This window comes from Callithrix jacchus, chromosome 10, assembly GCF_049354715.1.
Source record: "Callithrix jacchus isolate 240 chromosome 10, calJac240_pri, whole genome shotgun sequence".
NCBI classification, from domain to species: Eukaryota; Metazoa; Chordata; class Mammalia; order Primates; family Cebidae; genus Callithrix; species Callithrix jacchus.
The window spans coordinates 128,961,532-128,978,266 of NC_133511.1; the positions used below are offsets into that span (position 1 = coordinate 128,961,532).

The window sequence follows — 16,735 nt, forward strand, 5'->3', positions numbered from 1 at the left end:
GGTAAGCCGAGGTTTGGAGGGCTAGGGAAGCTGAGCCCCTGGAAGGGGCTGGGCCAAGGGTGTATAGTTGGGCGACGGGGCAGAAAGTGAGTCTAGAGAGAAAGGTGGCCCTGGGAGGACTGGGCAGGGACACAGCCAGATCCGCACCAAGAAGTGTTGCTCTGACGGCCGCACCCTGGAGGCTGGGAGCCCTGAAAGTCCCGAATGAGAGGAGGCCAGCGTCAGAGCTGACCGTCCTATACCACTGCCTGGACATCTGAAATGGCTTTGTGTCTATCTTAACCCAGCAAACATATACAAAACACCTACTGTGTGGGTGTCCTGTGCCAGCTGTTTGGGACATCAGCCAACAAAGCTGATGGCCTTTGGCAGCTGCCATTTTACCTCGAGCGTGCAGGTTTTAGGGAAGCAGTAAGGAAATGACGCACCTTATGGGCGCTGGAGTCCTTCCTGTGTGTGCGTGGACACTGCTGCAGGGTTCTCAGTCCCTTCTGTTCCCCAGGGAACCTCTGGGAGACATGCTGATGGGGGATGGAGGGAGGGGCAGTGCAGGAGGTCTCTGCTGTGGTCCAGATGGGAGGTGGTGTGGGCTTGGGTGGGGCCTGGGGGGCTTCGAGGGGCAGAGTTTGTACCTCCCTGGAAGGAGGGGCTGACTGACTTCCTGCTGGTTGGGGCCTGGGCTGAGAGGGTCGATTGAGGGGCCGCCAGGGCAAGGCTGCTGGGAAGGAGTGGTTGAGGGCAACACCCGGGGAGGGAACCCTGTAGGTCCGTCCAGGGGAGGGGCCTGTGAGCCAGCAGAGCGGGCAGAGGGTGCAGTTTGCAGCTGAGCTGAACGGGAGGGTGTGGTTCACATTGAGGTCCTATTTAGAGCTCTGACCCTGGATGAGGTGACCAGGAGTGCATGGGGCTAAAGAGGAGAGGGGCCAGAGGCCAAGGCCAGACCCCAGCATGAGGAGGAGCTGCCAGGCATCTGACCAGGGAAAGGGAGGGAAACAAAAAGAGTCGAGCCTGGAGGGAGAGGTGGGTCAGGGAGCGGAGGCCTGGGAGCGTCTGTGGGCCGAGCACCGGAGTCCCTGGTGGCTTTGGCAGGAGTGTCATAGGCTTGGGAGCTGACCTCGAGATTCAAGCAAGAGGAATGGGCAACCGCAGGGGATGGACACCCTTCTGAAGGGGGTCGAGAAACGAGACTGTGGCTGGAGGGGAAGTGGGACGAAGAGAGCAAACCTGTGTTCATGACGTTAAGATGTAAAAAAGCGATACTACAGAGGACAGAGGGGTCATCTGGAGGGAGCAGGAAGGAGTCTGGTCTTCGTCACCCTCCATGGGTGCAGGGAATGTGTGCTCCCTGAGGCCTTCTGCTCTTACCCCTATGATTCTCCGGGGACCTGTCTCACCAAAGCCAACAAGATCTTGCCTGGGGCAGAACTGGAGCTGAGGCGGGACTGGATGTGAGTCCTGCCTTGCACCTTCTCAGCCAGGTGAGGCGAGGTTGCGGGCCTCAGTCGGTGGGGGGGCCTGAACGGTGGGATCTATGTCTGACACCCTGTGGGGCTCCATCCTAGCACCCCAGGCTTTGTATGTTGTCCTGGGAGTCACAGGCCTATGAGGGGCTTCCAGCCTGCTGTGGGCATCGGGCACCTGGCCTCAGCTTCATCTGGGAGGTGTCAGGTTAAGAGTCTGGGAGGCTGGATTCAAAGATCCCTCACCCCTCGACCTGATATCCTTGGGTCCCAGGGGTCAGCCTGAAGCTCAAAGGCTTGTCAGGTAGTCCTGGGGAGGCCTGGTGGTGCCCACTCGGCCTCTCACCTTCTAGGCCCAGGCTCTGCAGGTGCCATGTGAGGAATTGGGCTGACAGGTGCTGAGGAACCTTCTAGAACTGGACTCGGTGAATGTGCTTCTGGGACTGGAGTTTGGGCAGAGACTTTCAGGAGGAGGGACAGGGCTGGGCATTGCACTCTGATGTCTCCCACGAGAGGTTTGTGGAATTGAATCGTGGCCCTCGGCCCAGGGCAGCTTGTCCCTGGAGTAGGCTCTGCCTGCCAACAGGGGCTTCTCCATTAGCCACTAGTAATCCAGGGACCCCAGATGGGCTTAGGGCCAAGGGCCAGTCCCAGCACCAGTGTCCAAATGGAGGGAGGGTGGCCACCCACTACGGGCTTTGGGGAGAGGCCTGGGGTCCTGGATGGGCGAGCACCCTTCCGTCCCTGGGCTCTCATACCACAGGCCAAGGGAGCAGAGGGGACGGGTGGAGGGGCTGACACCCTGCTCTAGGAGGCTCACTCATTGCTTGGGGGAGCCCTGGTTTGCTAGGGCCTGACGAGTTTTGGGATGTGGGACTTCCCATGCTAAAATTGGGACAGGTCTGGACAAACTGAGTCACCCTCCCCTCATGGGACCCTGGAGGCCACAGGGACTCTCCCCAGTCCTTGGCCTAGAGGTCGGAAGGGACAATGGTGGAGGCTGGGGAGCAGCCAGGCGGCAGCACAGGCACCAGGAACTGCGGGGCTGCGGGCCCAACCTCCAGACCCCCTTGAGGGACACCTTGCCCGGCTTTGGACTCAGGAAGATGGAAGAACAGTGCTGCGAAGGACAGATGTCATCCAGGGGGCAGGGGAGGAGCCAGCAGCAAAGGACAGATGTCATCCAGGGGGCCAGGGGAGGAGCCAGCAGCACAGGACGGATGTCATCCAGGGGGCCAGGGGAGGAGCCAACAGCAAAGGACAGATGTCCATCCAGGGGGCAGGGGAGGAGCCAGCAGCAAAGGACGGATGTCATCCAGGGAGGCAGGGGAGGAGCCAGCAGCAAAGGACAGATGTCATCCAGGGGGCCAGGGGAGGAGCCAGCAGCAAATGACGGATGTCCATCCAGGGAGGCAGGGGAGGAGCCAGCAGCTGGAGGCCCCAGCCTGGCAAGGGCCCTGGTGGGTTGTGTGTGCACGCGTGTGCAGGTGTGCATGTGGGTGTGTGCACGCGTGTGCAGGTGTGCATGTGGGTGTGTGCACGCGTGTGAAGGGCAGCCTGGAATCAGGAAGAGATGTGCCTTAGAAGTTCACAAGAAAGCAAGGTCCTGAGAGAGCTGCCTCTCACCAGCCAGAACTGGGAAACTGAGGCAGGGTGGGCGGCAGGGCCACCAGGGCCTCTGTCCCCCAGCAGGCCCCTACCTGAAGGCCTGGAGCTTAGCTGCTGCCCATCTCTTAGGTACACATGTCTCCCCCAACTGCAGCCTCCTTTGGTCCCAGTCCCTTGTCCCTCAGAAACTAAGGAGAGCCCCAGGCTCTCACCATCCAACCCACATCCAGGGTCTCTTTATTTTATTTTGTATAAGGCAAGCTTTTGCTGTCATCCAGGCTGCAGTGCAGTGGTCTGATCATAGCTCACTGCCACCTCGAACTCCTGGGTTCAAGGGATACTCCTGCCTCAGCCTCCCTAGTAGCTGGGGCTGCAGATGAAGACCACCGCACCCAGCTAATTAAAAACATTTTTTTTTGTAGAGACAGGGTCTTGCCATGTTGCCTGGGCTAGTCTTGAACTCCTGGCCTCAAGCGATCCTCCCACTGGAATTACAGGCATGAGCCACAGCACCCAGCCTCTGGGTCTTTTAGAACCTTCAGAATTCAGTAGGGATTCCAGAAAGATGCAAGACGGATTTCCAAGGAGCAAGAGAAGTTACGAAACCCATACAATTACTTCTGACCCTTGGACTCCCCTCAGCTATCACCTGTCCGCCCCACCCCAAGACTTGCTGGCAGCTTCAGGGAGCCTGGCTATTTGGTTTCCATTGGAGGCAGCCATACTGGCATCTCAGTGAGATGTAGCAGCCTCCTTTCTCTGTTCTGGGCACCCTGGACCTGGCTGGGTGAGTTTCCAAAACTGTAGTTGTTCCCACCCCTAGACCTCTGGTGACATCGCTCTGTTTGGGGGGTGGCCAGCTCTGGGGCCCTGGGACCTCAACCCCTGCTGGATCTTACCACATTTTGCAAACCAAAGAAGCATGAGAGAGACAGAGAGAGAGAGAGAGAGAGAGAGAGAGAGAGAGAGAGAGAGAGAGAGAGAGAGAGAAAGACAGAGGGAGAGAGAGACAGAGACAGAGACAGAGACAGAGAGAGAGAGAGAGAGAGAGACAGACAGAGGGGGGGAGAGGGAGAGAGAGAGAGAGAGACATAGAGAGAGAGCGGGGGAGAGAGAGAGAGAGAGAGACAGAGAGAGACAGAGAGAGAGAGAGCGCTCCACCTCCAAGCACTGCCTGCCCTGCACTCATCTTTGGATGGGTCTGTGCCTTTGTCCCATGCCTGGAATGGTTCCCTTGCCTGTACATCCCTTCCCTTCCACCCTTGGATCTTGGCACAAGTCATTGCCCTGAAAACCCCCTGTCACCTCCCTCATCATGCAGCCTGGGCACTGCCCTGCTTTGTATACTTATTTCTGTTGCTGCCTGCCCACCCTGAAGCCCCTGAAGGCATAGTTGTCCCTGAGGTCCCAGGGAGATGTTGCTGAATGGACAGGCAGACAGGTGAGGCCACAAATCAGACACCCCTAGTCCAGGTCTCAATTTGACATTTGAGAAGGAGGTGCTGCTCAGGCCACTAGGCCCAGGCCCAGGTGCCCAGACACCCTTAGCAACATCTGCCAGGCTGCCACGGCTGATCAAATACAGGGCCCAGCGAGGTGACTCATGCTTGTAAGCCCAGCATTTTGGGAGGCTGAGGCAGGCAGATCACTTGAAGCCAGGAGTTCAAGACCAGCCTAGCCAACATGGCAAAACTTCATCTCTACTAAAAATACAAAAATTTAGCTGGTATGGTGGTAGGTGCCTGTAATCCCAGCTACTTGGGAGGCTGAGGCATGAGAATTGTGAATCTGGGAGGCAGAGGTTGCAGTGAGCCAAGATTGCACCACTGCACTCCAGCCTGGGTGACAGAGTGAGACTCTCTCAATAAAACCCCACATGCCCCAAACGGAAAAAACTGAAAAGCAAATACAAACAAGACCCCACATGAGCTCAATTCACTAATTGCTACAAATTAAAACCTGGAGTAACCCAGGAAAGGGGGCAATTGTAAATAGGGCTCAGCAAGGGGGCCCCAATCTTAAAATCCTGGCAGCATATGTGCCAGGGGCCAGTGCTGTGACAGAGCCCAGCACTTACACATGCACTCTGCAGTCAGCCCCACCAGGCTGGCATCTTCACTATTTACCAGGCCTTGCATGGGCCTTTAACTCTCAAGCCTCAGTTTCTCCATCTGTGAAATGGGGACAGTGTTAATCCCTGCCTCACAGGATGCTTGTGAGGATCAGACAAGATCATTTGCACATAAAGTGCATGGCATGAGGCTGCCTGGCAGAGAGGTACCAGCTGCAGTGGCAGGTGGTACTGACCAGCAGCTGGGGATGGGGCCACTGCTGGGTGCTGGGCATGTGTGTCTCAGTGCTCACTGAGGGCTGGCATGAAGACTGGCACATCAGAGTCACAGTGACCTGTATCCCATGGACTGTCCTGAACTCTGTCAAAGGTGGGGTTCACTGCCCAAGCTGTTTGTCATATAGATGACATTTCATCCTAGCTTGCACACAGTGGCTCATGCCTGTAATCCCAGCACTTTGGGAGGCCAAGGTGGGGGGACCATGAGGTCCAGAGTTCAAGACCAGCCTGGCCAACACGGTAAAAATCCCGTCTCTACTAAAAATACAAAAATTAGCTGGACGTGGTGGCAGATGACTGTAATCCCAACTACTTGGGAGACTGAGGCAGGAGAATCATTTGAACCTGGGAGGTGGAGGTTGCAGTGAGCTGAGATTCTACCACTGCACTCCAGCCTGGGCAACAGGGTGAGACTCCATCTCAAAACACACACACACACACACACACACACACACCCCATTTCATCCTGCTTGTCTGAGAACTATGTGACGGGGGCATAGGTGCCTTTGTTCCCCACCAGCCCATGTCCCTGGGTATAGAGTGAATGTCCAGTTTTTGTTGCAACATTGCTGGAGGGGCGCCAGTGGCAGGTCTGTGACCTGCCCCTGCCCCTCTAGGTTGGAAGGAGAGGCTGATGATGGTGAGGGTAGTGGTGTCCTCAAGAAGAGGGCTGCTGTGCCTCATCAGAAGCCTTACAGATGAGCAAGAAGAAGTACAGAGAGGTTAAGCAACTTGCCCAAGGACACACAGCCTGTAAGAGGCAGATGCTCTGCCCGACTCCACAGCCTCTGTGTTTGCTGCTGGCCAGGCAGTGCCTGTCACTTTGCTGGGCCAGGTGCTGAGGAGCAAATCTGGCTGCCTCCAGGGTGAAGCCAGCTCCTGAGCTGCATCCCAAGCCCTGCGGCCCACTCCAGCCACCCCGTCCCCTGGCCCGTTCCCTGCTCACTCTCTGAGCCGGGCCTTTGGGCCGCGCCCTCCCTGACCACTTCTCCAGCTGCCTGATTGCCGGTCCCCAGCTCCCAGCCAGGAGCAGGACTATGATTCCTTGTTCTGAAGCAGCCAGGGCACAGTTGTGCATAGGACTGAAGGGTGTGTGTGTCCACAAGCATCCAGGCAGTGACCACACGGTGGGCAGGTGCAGGCCCCACAGAGAGGCTGCTGCCTCGGGGCTGGCTGCACCTAGGGGCTCCAGGCAGCAGCTCCAATGGCGGGAACGAAGGCAGAGGGCGCTGGGCTGCCGGCCGGGCCTGGGCCTGCGGGGGGACAGGGCAGGAAGAGGAAGAGGAGGAGCTGGGGATAAGGAGGGAAGGAAGGAGGAAGGAGGGGAGGAGGGGCAGTGAGCGGAGAGGAAACGGGGGAGGGGCGGCAGGGCGGGTGCCCACCTCGCTGCAGAGCTGGATCCTTGTCTCCCCTCCCCCACCCCCTGAGATGGGCAAGGCCCACGTGCTGTTTCCCACGGAGGTGCGAGTGACACTGCCCCAGCCCCAGATCTGAGGAGTGTTGGGGTTTTGTGATTAAATGTGCTCCTGCCCGCTGCAGCCCAGATGGCCACACTCGGCAGAACCCCCACCTTAGACTTGAGGGGCTAAAGTCAGAGAGGAAGGGCCTGGCCCCATCACCTCCAGGTGTGAGACTTGAATGAGACGGGTGGGGGTCCCCGTGGCTGTGCCGTTTCGGGACACCAGGGGGCAGCAGGCACCCAGCTTCAGCCCTCAGGCGGCCAGGCTCCCTCGGGCAAGGGGCTGCTTGGCCTCTGGCTGCCCCTGCGGCTGGCGAAGGGGGCACGGGCATCCTCTCTGCAGAGCATCTACTCTGAGCAGCCCTCCCCTGTGGGGCGCAGCCACCTGGGACGCGGCCAGGGCACGCCTGCCGTCACCTCCTGGCCTTTGCGCTGGGTCTGGCCGACTGCCCTGGCTCCAAAACTCGGTCAGGAGGAGGTGGAAAATGGGAGGGAGGAAGGAAGGAAGGAAAGAGGGAAAGAGTGATGGAGGCTCCCCTCCTTCCCTCACACTGGAGGTCAGTGGGGCGGGACCCCAGCCCACGGCAGGAGATGGCTTCATTGTCTCTGACTCGCTGGGGGACCCTGGGCTGGTCACTCCACCTCTCTGGCCTCAGTTTCCGACATAGGAAGGTAACAGGATTCAAAGAGGTCATGCCATGTAGCACGCACTTAACTGAGGTCTAAAGTCTCTCTCAAGGCCTGGGAAACCCCTTCACCCCCGAGGGCCCAGAAGGGGTGGGGCTTCCTCGGTAAGTTCAGGCCCCTGCTCCTGCAGTGGAGGAGGGAGTAGTGGCGTGCATCTGGAGGCCCTCATGCCCCCTCTCTGGAGGCATTCCTGCTCCCTGGGCCCTGAGCTTCTGGGAACACCATGGCTTGAGTGTGGAAAGCAGGATGGGAGGGAGTGGCCTGGAGAGGCCTGGGGGACCTAGTGTCCCCCTCCGTGGGCAGGAGATGCTGGTCACAGGGGTCCCCCGGCTCCAGCAGGAAGTCAGGGGCTTGGTGGGAAGGGAGACCTGCTCACACAGACGTGCTTTTCCTGCTGTTTCCCTGATAAAGTGAGCCTGGGCCTGGGACCTCTGAGTGTGTGTCCTGTGGCTTGGCAGGAAGAGGAAGAAAGGCCTGGTGGGCTGAGAGCTGGCTGCAGGGCTGTCTGCCATAGGTCCCTGCATGTCCTTGAGACCCTCCCCTGTACCTGCCTTCTAGCTCGGATTCCCCTTCCTAGCCCAGAAAGGGGCCGTGTGGAGCCCAGGATTACCAGTGACCCTGGGTTTCCTGGGACATTCAGTGCTGAAACCAGCAGTCTCAGGCAGGCTGGGATCCAGGGTCCCTCTCTTCCAGACCCTGAGGGTAGCAGCCCTGGGCCGTTCTGGAGCAGGGGTGACTGTTCCCTATTCCCACTGGGCCTCCCCTCAGGGCCTGCCCAGCTCCACCCATTGGTTCCTGGGGAGTGAGGACCCCCAGCCTGAACCCTCAGCACAAGGCAGTCCCTGTAATGAGAGCTTGTGCGGCATGTGGCCGCGTCACCAGAGGGGGGCCGGCACCTGCAGAGGACGTGCCTGGCAGCCGCCCCAAGAACAGCCCGTCCTGGGGGGTGGGGCGAGCCTTGTGCACAGGAACTGGTGCGGGAGCAGCTCTCCTGGCCCAGCATGGCCCCCGCCAAGTGTATAACGAGCTGCCTGTTGCTGGAGGGGGGGTCCTTGGGTTAATCTGTCACTCCCCATGCCCCTGGGGCCTCTGCGCTGGATGACTCCCCACCCCATCTTACGGACGGGAAGGTGGAGGCTCAGGGGGCAGGAGTCTCTCAGGCCAGTCCAGGGCTGTCTGAGAACCTGCTGCTGGGTGATGGCGATTGAGGTCTAAGGGGTGGTCCTTCCAGGGTCAGCCATCCCTGGCCAGGGTTGTGCCCTGCATAGATGCCCAGGCCTGGCTCAAGGGCTTGGGTGGGGGATGTCCAGGGGAGATTCCCAGGGCAGTTGACTTCTGTGTGCTCCGCTTTCCTGTCCCCTGCTAGAGGTCCTATGGAGGGGCTTGGGCTGGGTGAAAGGCAGAGGCAGCCCCAAGTCTCAGTGGTCTCAGGCAGGTGGCTTCAACTCCGGGAGCCTGAGTCCCCTCCCTTGCAAAATGGGCGTGAACACACCTCCTCTCAGGGGTCTTGGAAGGATTAAATGAGGCAGTGAGCCCAGCCTTGGGTTAGGGCAGGGCCCTGAGCAGGCACAGGATGAAGCCAGCCAGTATTACCGTCGCTAAACATTTCCCTCCAGTACCCTCCAAAGCGCACCACCTGGAGAGCAGCTGGGAGGCAGCCAGGAAGGACACAGGCACCTCCGGCAGGGTCCTTGGGGTGCTGCGGAAGGGCAGTGCTGCTGAGGGTGGGCTCTGGGCACCCGGATCTCTAACGGGCCCTGGAGCGGCACAGATGGATGCAGGTGGTGTCCGGTCCTCCCCTCCCCTCCCACCTTGAGCCTGTGCCTGCATTCTTCAGTGCTTTGTGACCGATGGATGATGTGGGCCCATGCTGAATGGAACATTCTTTGAGGACTTCGTTTGTTTGAAAGGCAGATAGCTCAGGGCTTCAGAACCCAGGGAACAGACCTGAGGCATTTTTCACCAAGAGTCAGAGAGGAGAAAAAAGCTCCCGGCCTGTCCTTGGTTACTCCCTGATAGGGGCGGTTGACCCTCTGGCCGGATGTCCTGTGTCCCAGAATCTGGGTTCCCTGGGGCTCTGGGGTAGGGAGTGGGCCTGGCCTGACAGGCGCCCGTATCTCTGTGAAGCCACCTGTGGCACACATTCCTGATGGGGCTGTGAACATACCATCGAGGCAGCTGTACAGCTGCCACGACCATGCTTGGGAGAGGGAGGCCTCGGGCAGCCGCGGAGGCACTGGAGTGGAGGTCATCCACCAGAAAGCACATGTGGCCGAGAAGGGGGCTTCCTGGGTCTACCCCGGCCCTGCTGCCCACGGGCCAGTGCGTTCGCCTGTGTCACCTCAGTTGTGAAGTGGGCCTACAACACTGGCCGACCGCCCATGCGGTTGTGGCAAGGACTGGCCCATGGGTGGTCCCTGGGAAGTAGCTGGTTTAGCGACTCCTGTGCAAAGCTCCACCAGGGCTGGGGCCCAGGCTGCCCTGGCTTCTGGAGCTTTCCAGCAGGAAGGCACAGTGTTCCGGCTGCAGGTGAATCCTTAACTGTTTGTGCGGTGTTTCTTGTTTGTTTCTTTGTGTTGTTTTGAGAGGGTATCTTGCTCTGTTGTCCAGGTTGGAGGGTGGTGGCACGATCACGGCTCGCTGCAGCCTCAACCTCCTGGGCTCAGACGATCCTCCCACCTCAGCCTCCCGAGTAGCTGGGACCACAGGCACACACCACCGCACCTAGCTAAATTTTAAATCTTTTGTAGAGATGGGGTTTCTCTCTGTTTCCCAGGCTTGTCTGGAACTCCTGGGATCAAGCAAGCCGCCCACCTTGGTGTCCCCAAAGTGCTGAGGGTGTAGGTGTGAGCCCGGCTGCAGCTTTTAATCTTCTCAAGCCTTGGTTTCCTTATCTTTCAAAGGCCAACTGAAATCTTCCCATGCCTTCCCTACGTGTCAGGGTATGTGACGCCCCACTGTGATAGAGAACCCCACATTTCTAGTGGGTTGAGATGCAGTAAAAGTTTATTCCTTCTGCCCCACACAGGCAATGCCGAGGGCAGAGGGTGGTTCTCCTGGGGTCCGGAGCCTCCATCTGGCCAGCAGAGGGCGCAGAAGGACTGCGTGGGCGGCTGGGACGTGACAGCCTGGAAGTGGTGAACAGCCAGCGTTCCTGAAAACCTTCCCGGCCAAAGCGGGTCCGAGGCCCACTTGTGTGCGAGAGAGCTGGGAAATGTCTTTCCGTGTGCTCTGAGGAGAGTGCAAAGGCTAGTGGATGTCCTGCCTTTCCTCTGCTGCTCTCTCGGCTGGGGGCAAGAATGACAGGACGTGAACATACACACGAGGGCCCGGAACTCACGAGCCCCCCACAGAGGCCCCCCCATTTGCAGGAGCTGGGGCACTAGCACAGCACAGCCCACGCCTTTTGACCAGCACCCCTCCCCAGTTCTGCTCTCTGCAGCAACACAGAGTACAAATATTGTTCCTTTGGTTTCTTTTTTCCCTTTGGAGACATTTTAAATGACAAAAATAGAGCTTGATTGTTGCACCCAGACAGATGTTTGCTTCCGGGCCCTTTGGGTTGGAGGACTGGGCCCCCTCGCAGAGCCTGGAACTCCCAGCCCCCAGCTCCTGGGGTGCCTTCCTCCAGGTGTGTCCCTGGCTTGGGCTGGCGGGCGCAGTCCCCACTCCTGGGATGTGCAGTTTTAATAAGCTACTGGGTACCACCCTTGATTGAATTCAGAGTGACAGACTTAGAGCAGGTCACCTCTCGACTTCTAATGAGGCCAAGACGGGAGGAGTCCCCACAGCCCCGAGTTTGACTCTGTAATTAAGCTGGTAAAGTGGAAAAATAAAAGTAGGGAACCTAAGTGGAGAGCAAACCAGAAAGCCAGGCAGCCGGAGCTTCCGAGCCCGCTTTCTCCCAGCTGTGCGGCCTCGGGGCCCACGACGTCTCTGCTACTTTTGCTGCTTTTCTATAACACAGGGTGAGGCAGCTACACCCTCCGAGGGGTGTCACTAGGGCCAATGGGTCCGGATGTTTGGAGTGTGGGTGTCTGAGGGCCACTAGGTCACTACCCACTCTGGCCCTTTGCTCCTAGTCTCTGGGGAGGCCCTGGCACAGGGCAGGGGTGACTAGACCCTGCCTCTTTCTGCTCCCAGACCAGTTGATATGAGTCCTGCTTGAGGGGTTCGCAGGGCCTCTGGAGCCTTCTTCAGCTTCTCTTTGTTTTCCTAAGATAAAAATTGTCACATCTGTGCTTGTTGTGGGAAACTTGAAAAATAGTGCACAGAGAAGAATATGAAATCGACATAAATCCCTGCATGTGGTTCATCAAGGGCCCTGGCCCCTCTCCTGGGTCAACGCCCTGTCCGGGACAGCTCTCCCCTCACTTTAGATCTCACTTCCCCAGACCCAGAAGACCCACCCTGCTCCCCCAGTGGCATCTGCACGCTGTCACGGCATTTCACAGGGGCTGGGGTGTCTTGGGACTCAGAGGCAGGCTGCTGGGGGTTCAGGGGACCTTGCCGTCCCTCCCTCCCAGATGTCTCTGGCTGCTCACAGGTTCACTGGAGACAGGGGCTCAGAGCTCCCAGACTGCTGGACCCTCCAACAGGTGTCTGACAGTCCCCCTCCCGACCTGGGTGGCTCCCAGTTTAAGGAGGGGGCTCCCTGCCTCATGGTAAGTGAGGCAAAGCGGAGACAGCGGGAAAGAATGGTCTCTCTGGGTCTGGTCTGGCTGGGGTGAAGCAGTGTGTGTGTGTGTGTGTGTGTGTGTTTGTGTGTGTGTGTGCGCGCGCGCTTGCACGACCAAGGTCTGTACCAGGAAGGGCTGCAGGTGGGGGAGGGGCATGGTCCTTCTCAGCCCCTTCCCCTATGACCTCAGGCAGATCTTTCACTTTTACCCAGTACAGCAGCCTCCAAGCAGCCTGAACAGGCCGATCCCGGGGCTGGGGTGGCCTGGCCCAAGGCTGAGGGGGGCCGGGACCCCCGACAGTGACATGATGGGCGCAGCCCAGTTTGGGCTAAGCCTGTGTTCCATCTACTGGGCAGGGTAGGCCTCCGCAGATGGCGGCTTCTCTCTCCAGCCCCAGGGGGCTGCTGGGCGCCTCTCCAAGTGTCCTACACATGGTCCCTCCGGGAAAGAGTGGAGCTGACCCCGTCCCCCCTTCCCGACTCGAGGGCCTTCGGGCCGGCAGGTGTGTGAGGGCTCCAGGTGCGCGGACCCTTCGAAGGGACACAACCCAGCAGCCGCAGCAGGCCGCGCGGGGGCAGCCGAAGACCCCGTCCGGCGCAGGCCGGGGCCGAGCTGGCAGCGGCGGGTCCAAGTCCCGTCAGCCGGCGCAGGAGGCCCAGGGGCGAGCACGGGACGGGGCTGGGCGCCGGGGTCCGGACCGGGCCGGGGTCGCGCGGGGCCTGGCCGGACACCGGACCCGCCGGGAGCCGGCCCCTGCCGCGCTGGACCGAGGCCCCCGCCTGCAGACAAAGGAGCCGGCGGGGGGCGGGAGCCGGGGGGGGGGGGGCAGCGGGGGGGATGGGGCGAGGGGGCGGGGCGTCGCGGTGTCACGTTACCGCCCGCAGCGCCCTTTAACTCCCGCCCCCGCCCCGCTCACCGCCCCCTTCCCCTGCTACAGCGCGCTCACCCCGCGGCCGCCAATCAGCCGCGCGCCCCGGCCGCGCGCCCCGCCTCGCCCTCGGTGGGTGTGCTCGCGGCCAATGGGCGGCGCGCGGGGGCGGGGCCGCGAAGGGGCGGGGCGGCGGGGCGGGGGCCAATCGCCGCGGTGTTGTTGAAACTGAAAATACTACATTATGCTAATCGCGGCCGGGCCCGCGCGCACGGGGGTGGGGCCCGCGCGTATAAAGCGGGCGCAGGCGGGCTGGGCGTTCCACAGGCCAAGTGCGCTGTGCTCGAGGGGTGCCAGCCAGGCCCGAGCAGCGAGCGAGCCAGCAGGCATCGAGGGGGCGCGGTTGCCGGCCCGACCAGACCAGCGAATTCCACGCAGGAGAGTGTTCGACCCGACCGCCAGGTAGCCGCCGCGCCCGCCCTTCCGCCGCGTCCCCCGCACACGCGGCGTCGGGCTGCGCGGGGTCTCCCTCGCGCCCGGCCTCCGCCCTCTCCTCCTGTCCTCTTCCCCCTCTTCTCGCTGTCCTCTCCTCTCCCGCTGCCCGCGATCGCGCAGTCCCGGGCCATGTCCGACGCGTCCCTCCGCAGCACATCCGTGATGGAGCGTCTTGTCGCCCGTGGGACCTTCCCAGTACTTGTGCGCACCAGCGCCTGCCGCAGCCTCTTCGGCCCGGTGGACCACGAGGAGCTGAGCCGCGAGCTGCAGGCCCGCCTGGCCGAGCTGAACGCCGAGGACCAGAATCGCTGGGACTACGACTTCCAGCAGGACATGCCGCTGCGGGGCCCCGGACGCCTGCAGTGGACCGAAGTGGACAGCGAGTCGGTGCCCGCGTTCTACCGCGAGACGGTGCAGGTGGGGCGCTGCCGCCTGCTGCTGGCGCCGCGGCCCGTCGCGGTCGCGGTGGCTGTCAGCCCGCCCCTCGAGCCGGACGCTGAGTCCCTCGACGGCCTCGAGGAGGCGCCGGAGCAGCTGCCTAATGTCCCGGTCCCGGCCCCGGCGTCCACCCCGCCCCCAGCCCCAGTCCTGGCTCCGGCCCCGGTCGCGGTTCCGGACGTGGCTCCGGTCGTGGCTCCGGGTCTGATCCCGGCTCAGATCCCGGCTCCGGTCCCGGCTCCAGTCGTGGCTCCGGGTCTGATCGCAGGTCCGGTCGCGGCCCCGGTCGTGGCCCCGGTCTTGGCCCCGGTCGTGGCCCCGGCTCCGGTTCTGGCTCCGGTTCTGGCTCCGGCCCCGGCTCCGGTCGCGGCCCCAGCCCCGGCCCCGGCCCCGGTCCCAGCTCCGGTCCCGGTTCCGGGCCCGGCCTTGGCTCCGGCCCCCGCCCCGGGCCCGGCCCCGGACGCGGCTCCTCAAGAGAGTGCCGAGCAGGGCGCGAACCAGGGGCAGCGCGGCCAGGAGCCTCTCGCTGACCAGCTGCACTCGGGGATTTCGGGACGTCCAGCGGCCGGCACCGCTGCTGCCAGCGCCAACGGCGCGGCGATCAAGAAGCTGTCCGGGCCTCTGATCTCCGGTGAGCCCCGCACGGCCCCGCCCCGGCCCGGCCCGGCCCCGCTTTGTCCCGCCGGCCGGTCTCCCCAGCCCTCGGGGGGCCTCGCTGGGTTCCCGCCTCCTCCCGTGGCATTAAAGGGCCCGCAGCGCTCAGGGCGCGGCTGCGCCCTCACCCCCCTCCCTGCCCCGTGGTCGTGCCCTCGAGCGGCTTGCGCGGGCGGGGTGGGAGGAGGAGCCCCGGCGGCGACCCCCCGGGAGCGCAGCCTTCACCCCCGGCCACAGGAGACCCTCCCCGGGCGCCGCCGGGCGTCGTGATCGCGGCGCGGAGGGGGTTAAGCGCAGCGGCGGCCCCGGGGGGCTTGGCCGCGGGACAAGGGGAAATGCTTACACAGCACATTGCGCGGCGACGTAAACAAAGCTGACCCGCCGCAGACCTCGGCGCGGGCAGGGACGGCGCCCCCACCCCGGCCAGCCCGCGCCCCAAGCCCTCTCCCGGCCCCCTCTTGGGTCTCTCGGCCGGCCCCGCCCTGACCGGCCGTGCGCGCTGTCGCCCGCAGATTTCTTCGCCAAGCGCAAGAGATCTGCGCCTGAGAAGGCGTCGGGAGAGGTCCCCCCGCCGTGTCCCGCTCCCAGCGGCGCCCCCGGCGTGGGCTCGGTGGAGCAGACCCCGCGCAAGAGGCTGCGGTGAGCCAAGTGAGTACGGCGCACCTGGGGGGCGCGGGGGGCCTTCCTGCGGGGTGCTCTCGGACTTTGCTGACCTCCCCTCTCTCCCCCGCTCCGCAGTTTAGAGCCCAAAGAGCCCCGAGGGAACCTGCCGGGGCAGCGGACGTTGGAAGGGCGCTGGGGCCTCGGCTGGGACCGTTCATGTAGCAGCAACCGGCGGCGGCTGCCGCAGAGCAGCGTTCGGTGTTTAAATTCTGAAAACTGTGCAATGTATTGATTACGTCTTTTTATATCTAAATGTATTCTGCACGAGAAGGTACACTGGTCCCAAGGTGTAAAGCTTTAAGAGTCATTTATATAAAATGTTTAATCTCTGCTGAAACTCAGTGCAAAAAAAAAGAAAAAAGTAAAAAAAAAGTAAAAAATAAAAAAAACCATGTATATTTGTACAAAAAGTTTTTAAAGTTATACTAACTTATATTTTCTATTTATGTCCAGGCGTGGACCGCTCTGCCACGCACTAGCTCGGTTATTGGTTATGCCAAAGGCACCTCCACCTCCCACATCGTCCCGTTATTGACAAGTGTATAACTTTATTCTCATAGCGGACTCTGGGGAAAGGGGTCACTCACAAGCTGTAGCTGCCATCACGCCCACCTAGCTTGCATTCTCTTCGCGCTTTCGCTCTCTCTTACTATTACTGTGTTTATCTTAAACTTGAAGACAAATCTGTTAAAATGGTTCCTGAGCCGACTGTACCACTGCCCCGGCCCCTCGTCCGCCGGGTTCTAAATAAAGAGGCCGAAAGATGCTGCAACTCCAGTCTGTTTGTGCTTGTGCCTGCCTCCTGCACCCCCAAAGCTGGAGAGCTAGAACGCAGGAGAGAGCAGGCCAAAGTGGCCATCCCCAGTCCAAAAGGGGAAGCCTCTCTCCCGGCTGGGCCTGGCCCACTCCCGCCTGCTCCAGTCACCTTATCTCAGGAGGGGCAGCTGGCCGGCACTGCACCCCACATTTATCACCTTCCACCTTCGGGGCTGCAGAAAGACAAGTGTGGGCTTCACGTAGCCCCAGCAGGCAGGCAGCACAGCCCCTGACTTGCTGCCCAGACCCAGGCTTGTTTCAAGGAAACCATGGGCAACCCCTCTGCCCCCGATGATGGGCTCAGGCCCCTGCTAGTTCGAGGATGCACAGGGGTGTGGGGTGGGGAGCAGGGCTCCGCCAATGCACGTCGTCCCTCCAGACTTCTTCAGGCCTCGCACCAGGGTCTCCCTAGGTCTTGCCACAAGACAGCCAGAGTGTTCAAGGTCTATTCACACCTGCAGTGGAGGAGGGATGGCCTCGAAGCCTCTGAGGGGAGGGAGAAGTGGGAGGACAAGGGGGGCACCCTGGAACCAGGAGGGCTTGGGGATAGGTGGCTTC

At 61.3% G+C, this 16,735-nt stretch overlaps 2 protein-coding genes across 3 annotated transcripts in view; both read left to right on the forward strand.

The window, feature by feature from the left end:
• LOC118145682 (uncharacterized) overlaps positions 1–13,337 on the forward strand; it is an 18,855-nt gene extending 5,518 nt beyond the window's left edge. The window contains exons 2-3 of the mRNA XM_035264400.3: positions 10,593–12,228; positions 12,600–13,337. Of these exons, the coding sequence (XP_035120291.3) occupies positions 12,091–12,228; positions 12,600–13,337 (876 nt within the window). The 5' untranslated portion in view covers positions 10,593–12,090. The remainder of the gene's footprint in view (positions 1–10,592; positions 12,229–12,599) is intronic.
• A 97-nt stretch (positions 13,338–13,434) lies between these two features.
• CDKN1C (cyclin dependent kinase inhibitor 1C) lies at positions 13,435–16,133 on the forward strand. 2 transcript variants are annotated; one of them, XM_009008688.5, is made up of 4 exons: positions 13,435–13,573; positions 13,759–14,675; positions 15,211–15,346; positions 15,437–16,133. In XM_009008688.5, exons 2-3 carry the CDS (start codon positions 13,769–13,771, stop codon positions 15,339–15,341), a joined length of 1,038 nt encoding a protein of 345 aa, XP_009006936.4. In that variant the 5' UTR covers positions 13,435–13,573; positions 13,759–13,768; the 3' UTR covers positions 15,342–15,346; positions 15,437–16,133. The 2 variants fall into 2 exon arrangements, with proteins under 2 accessions (XP_009006936.4, XP_078197888.1); XM_078341762.1 differs by lacking the exon at positions 13,435–13,573 and having other exon boundaries at positions 13,635–14,675.
• The last annotated feature ends 602 nt before the right edge of the window (positions 16,134–16,735 follow it).

What these genes read in the sequence shown, in the direction of transcription:
- CDKN1C (XM_078341762.1), top strand. Translation starts at nt 13,736, where the DNA reads ATGTCCGACGCGTCCCTCCGCAGCACATCCGTGATGGAGCGTCTTGTC. An exon ending in GTCCGGGCCTCTGATCTCCG is followed by an intron (nt 14,676 to 15,210) that starts GTGAGCCCCGCA and finishes TGTCGCCCGCAG; the next exon opens with ATTTCTTCGCCAAGCGCAAG.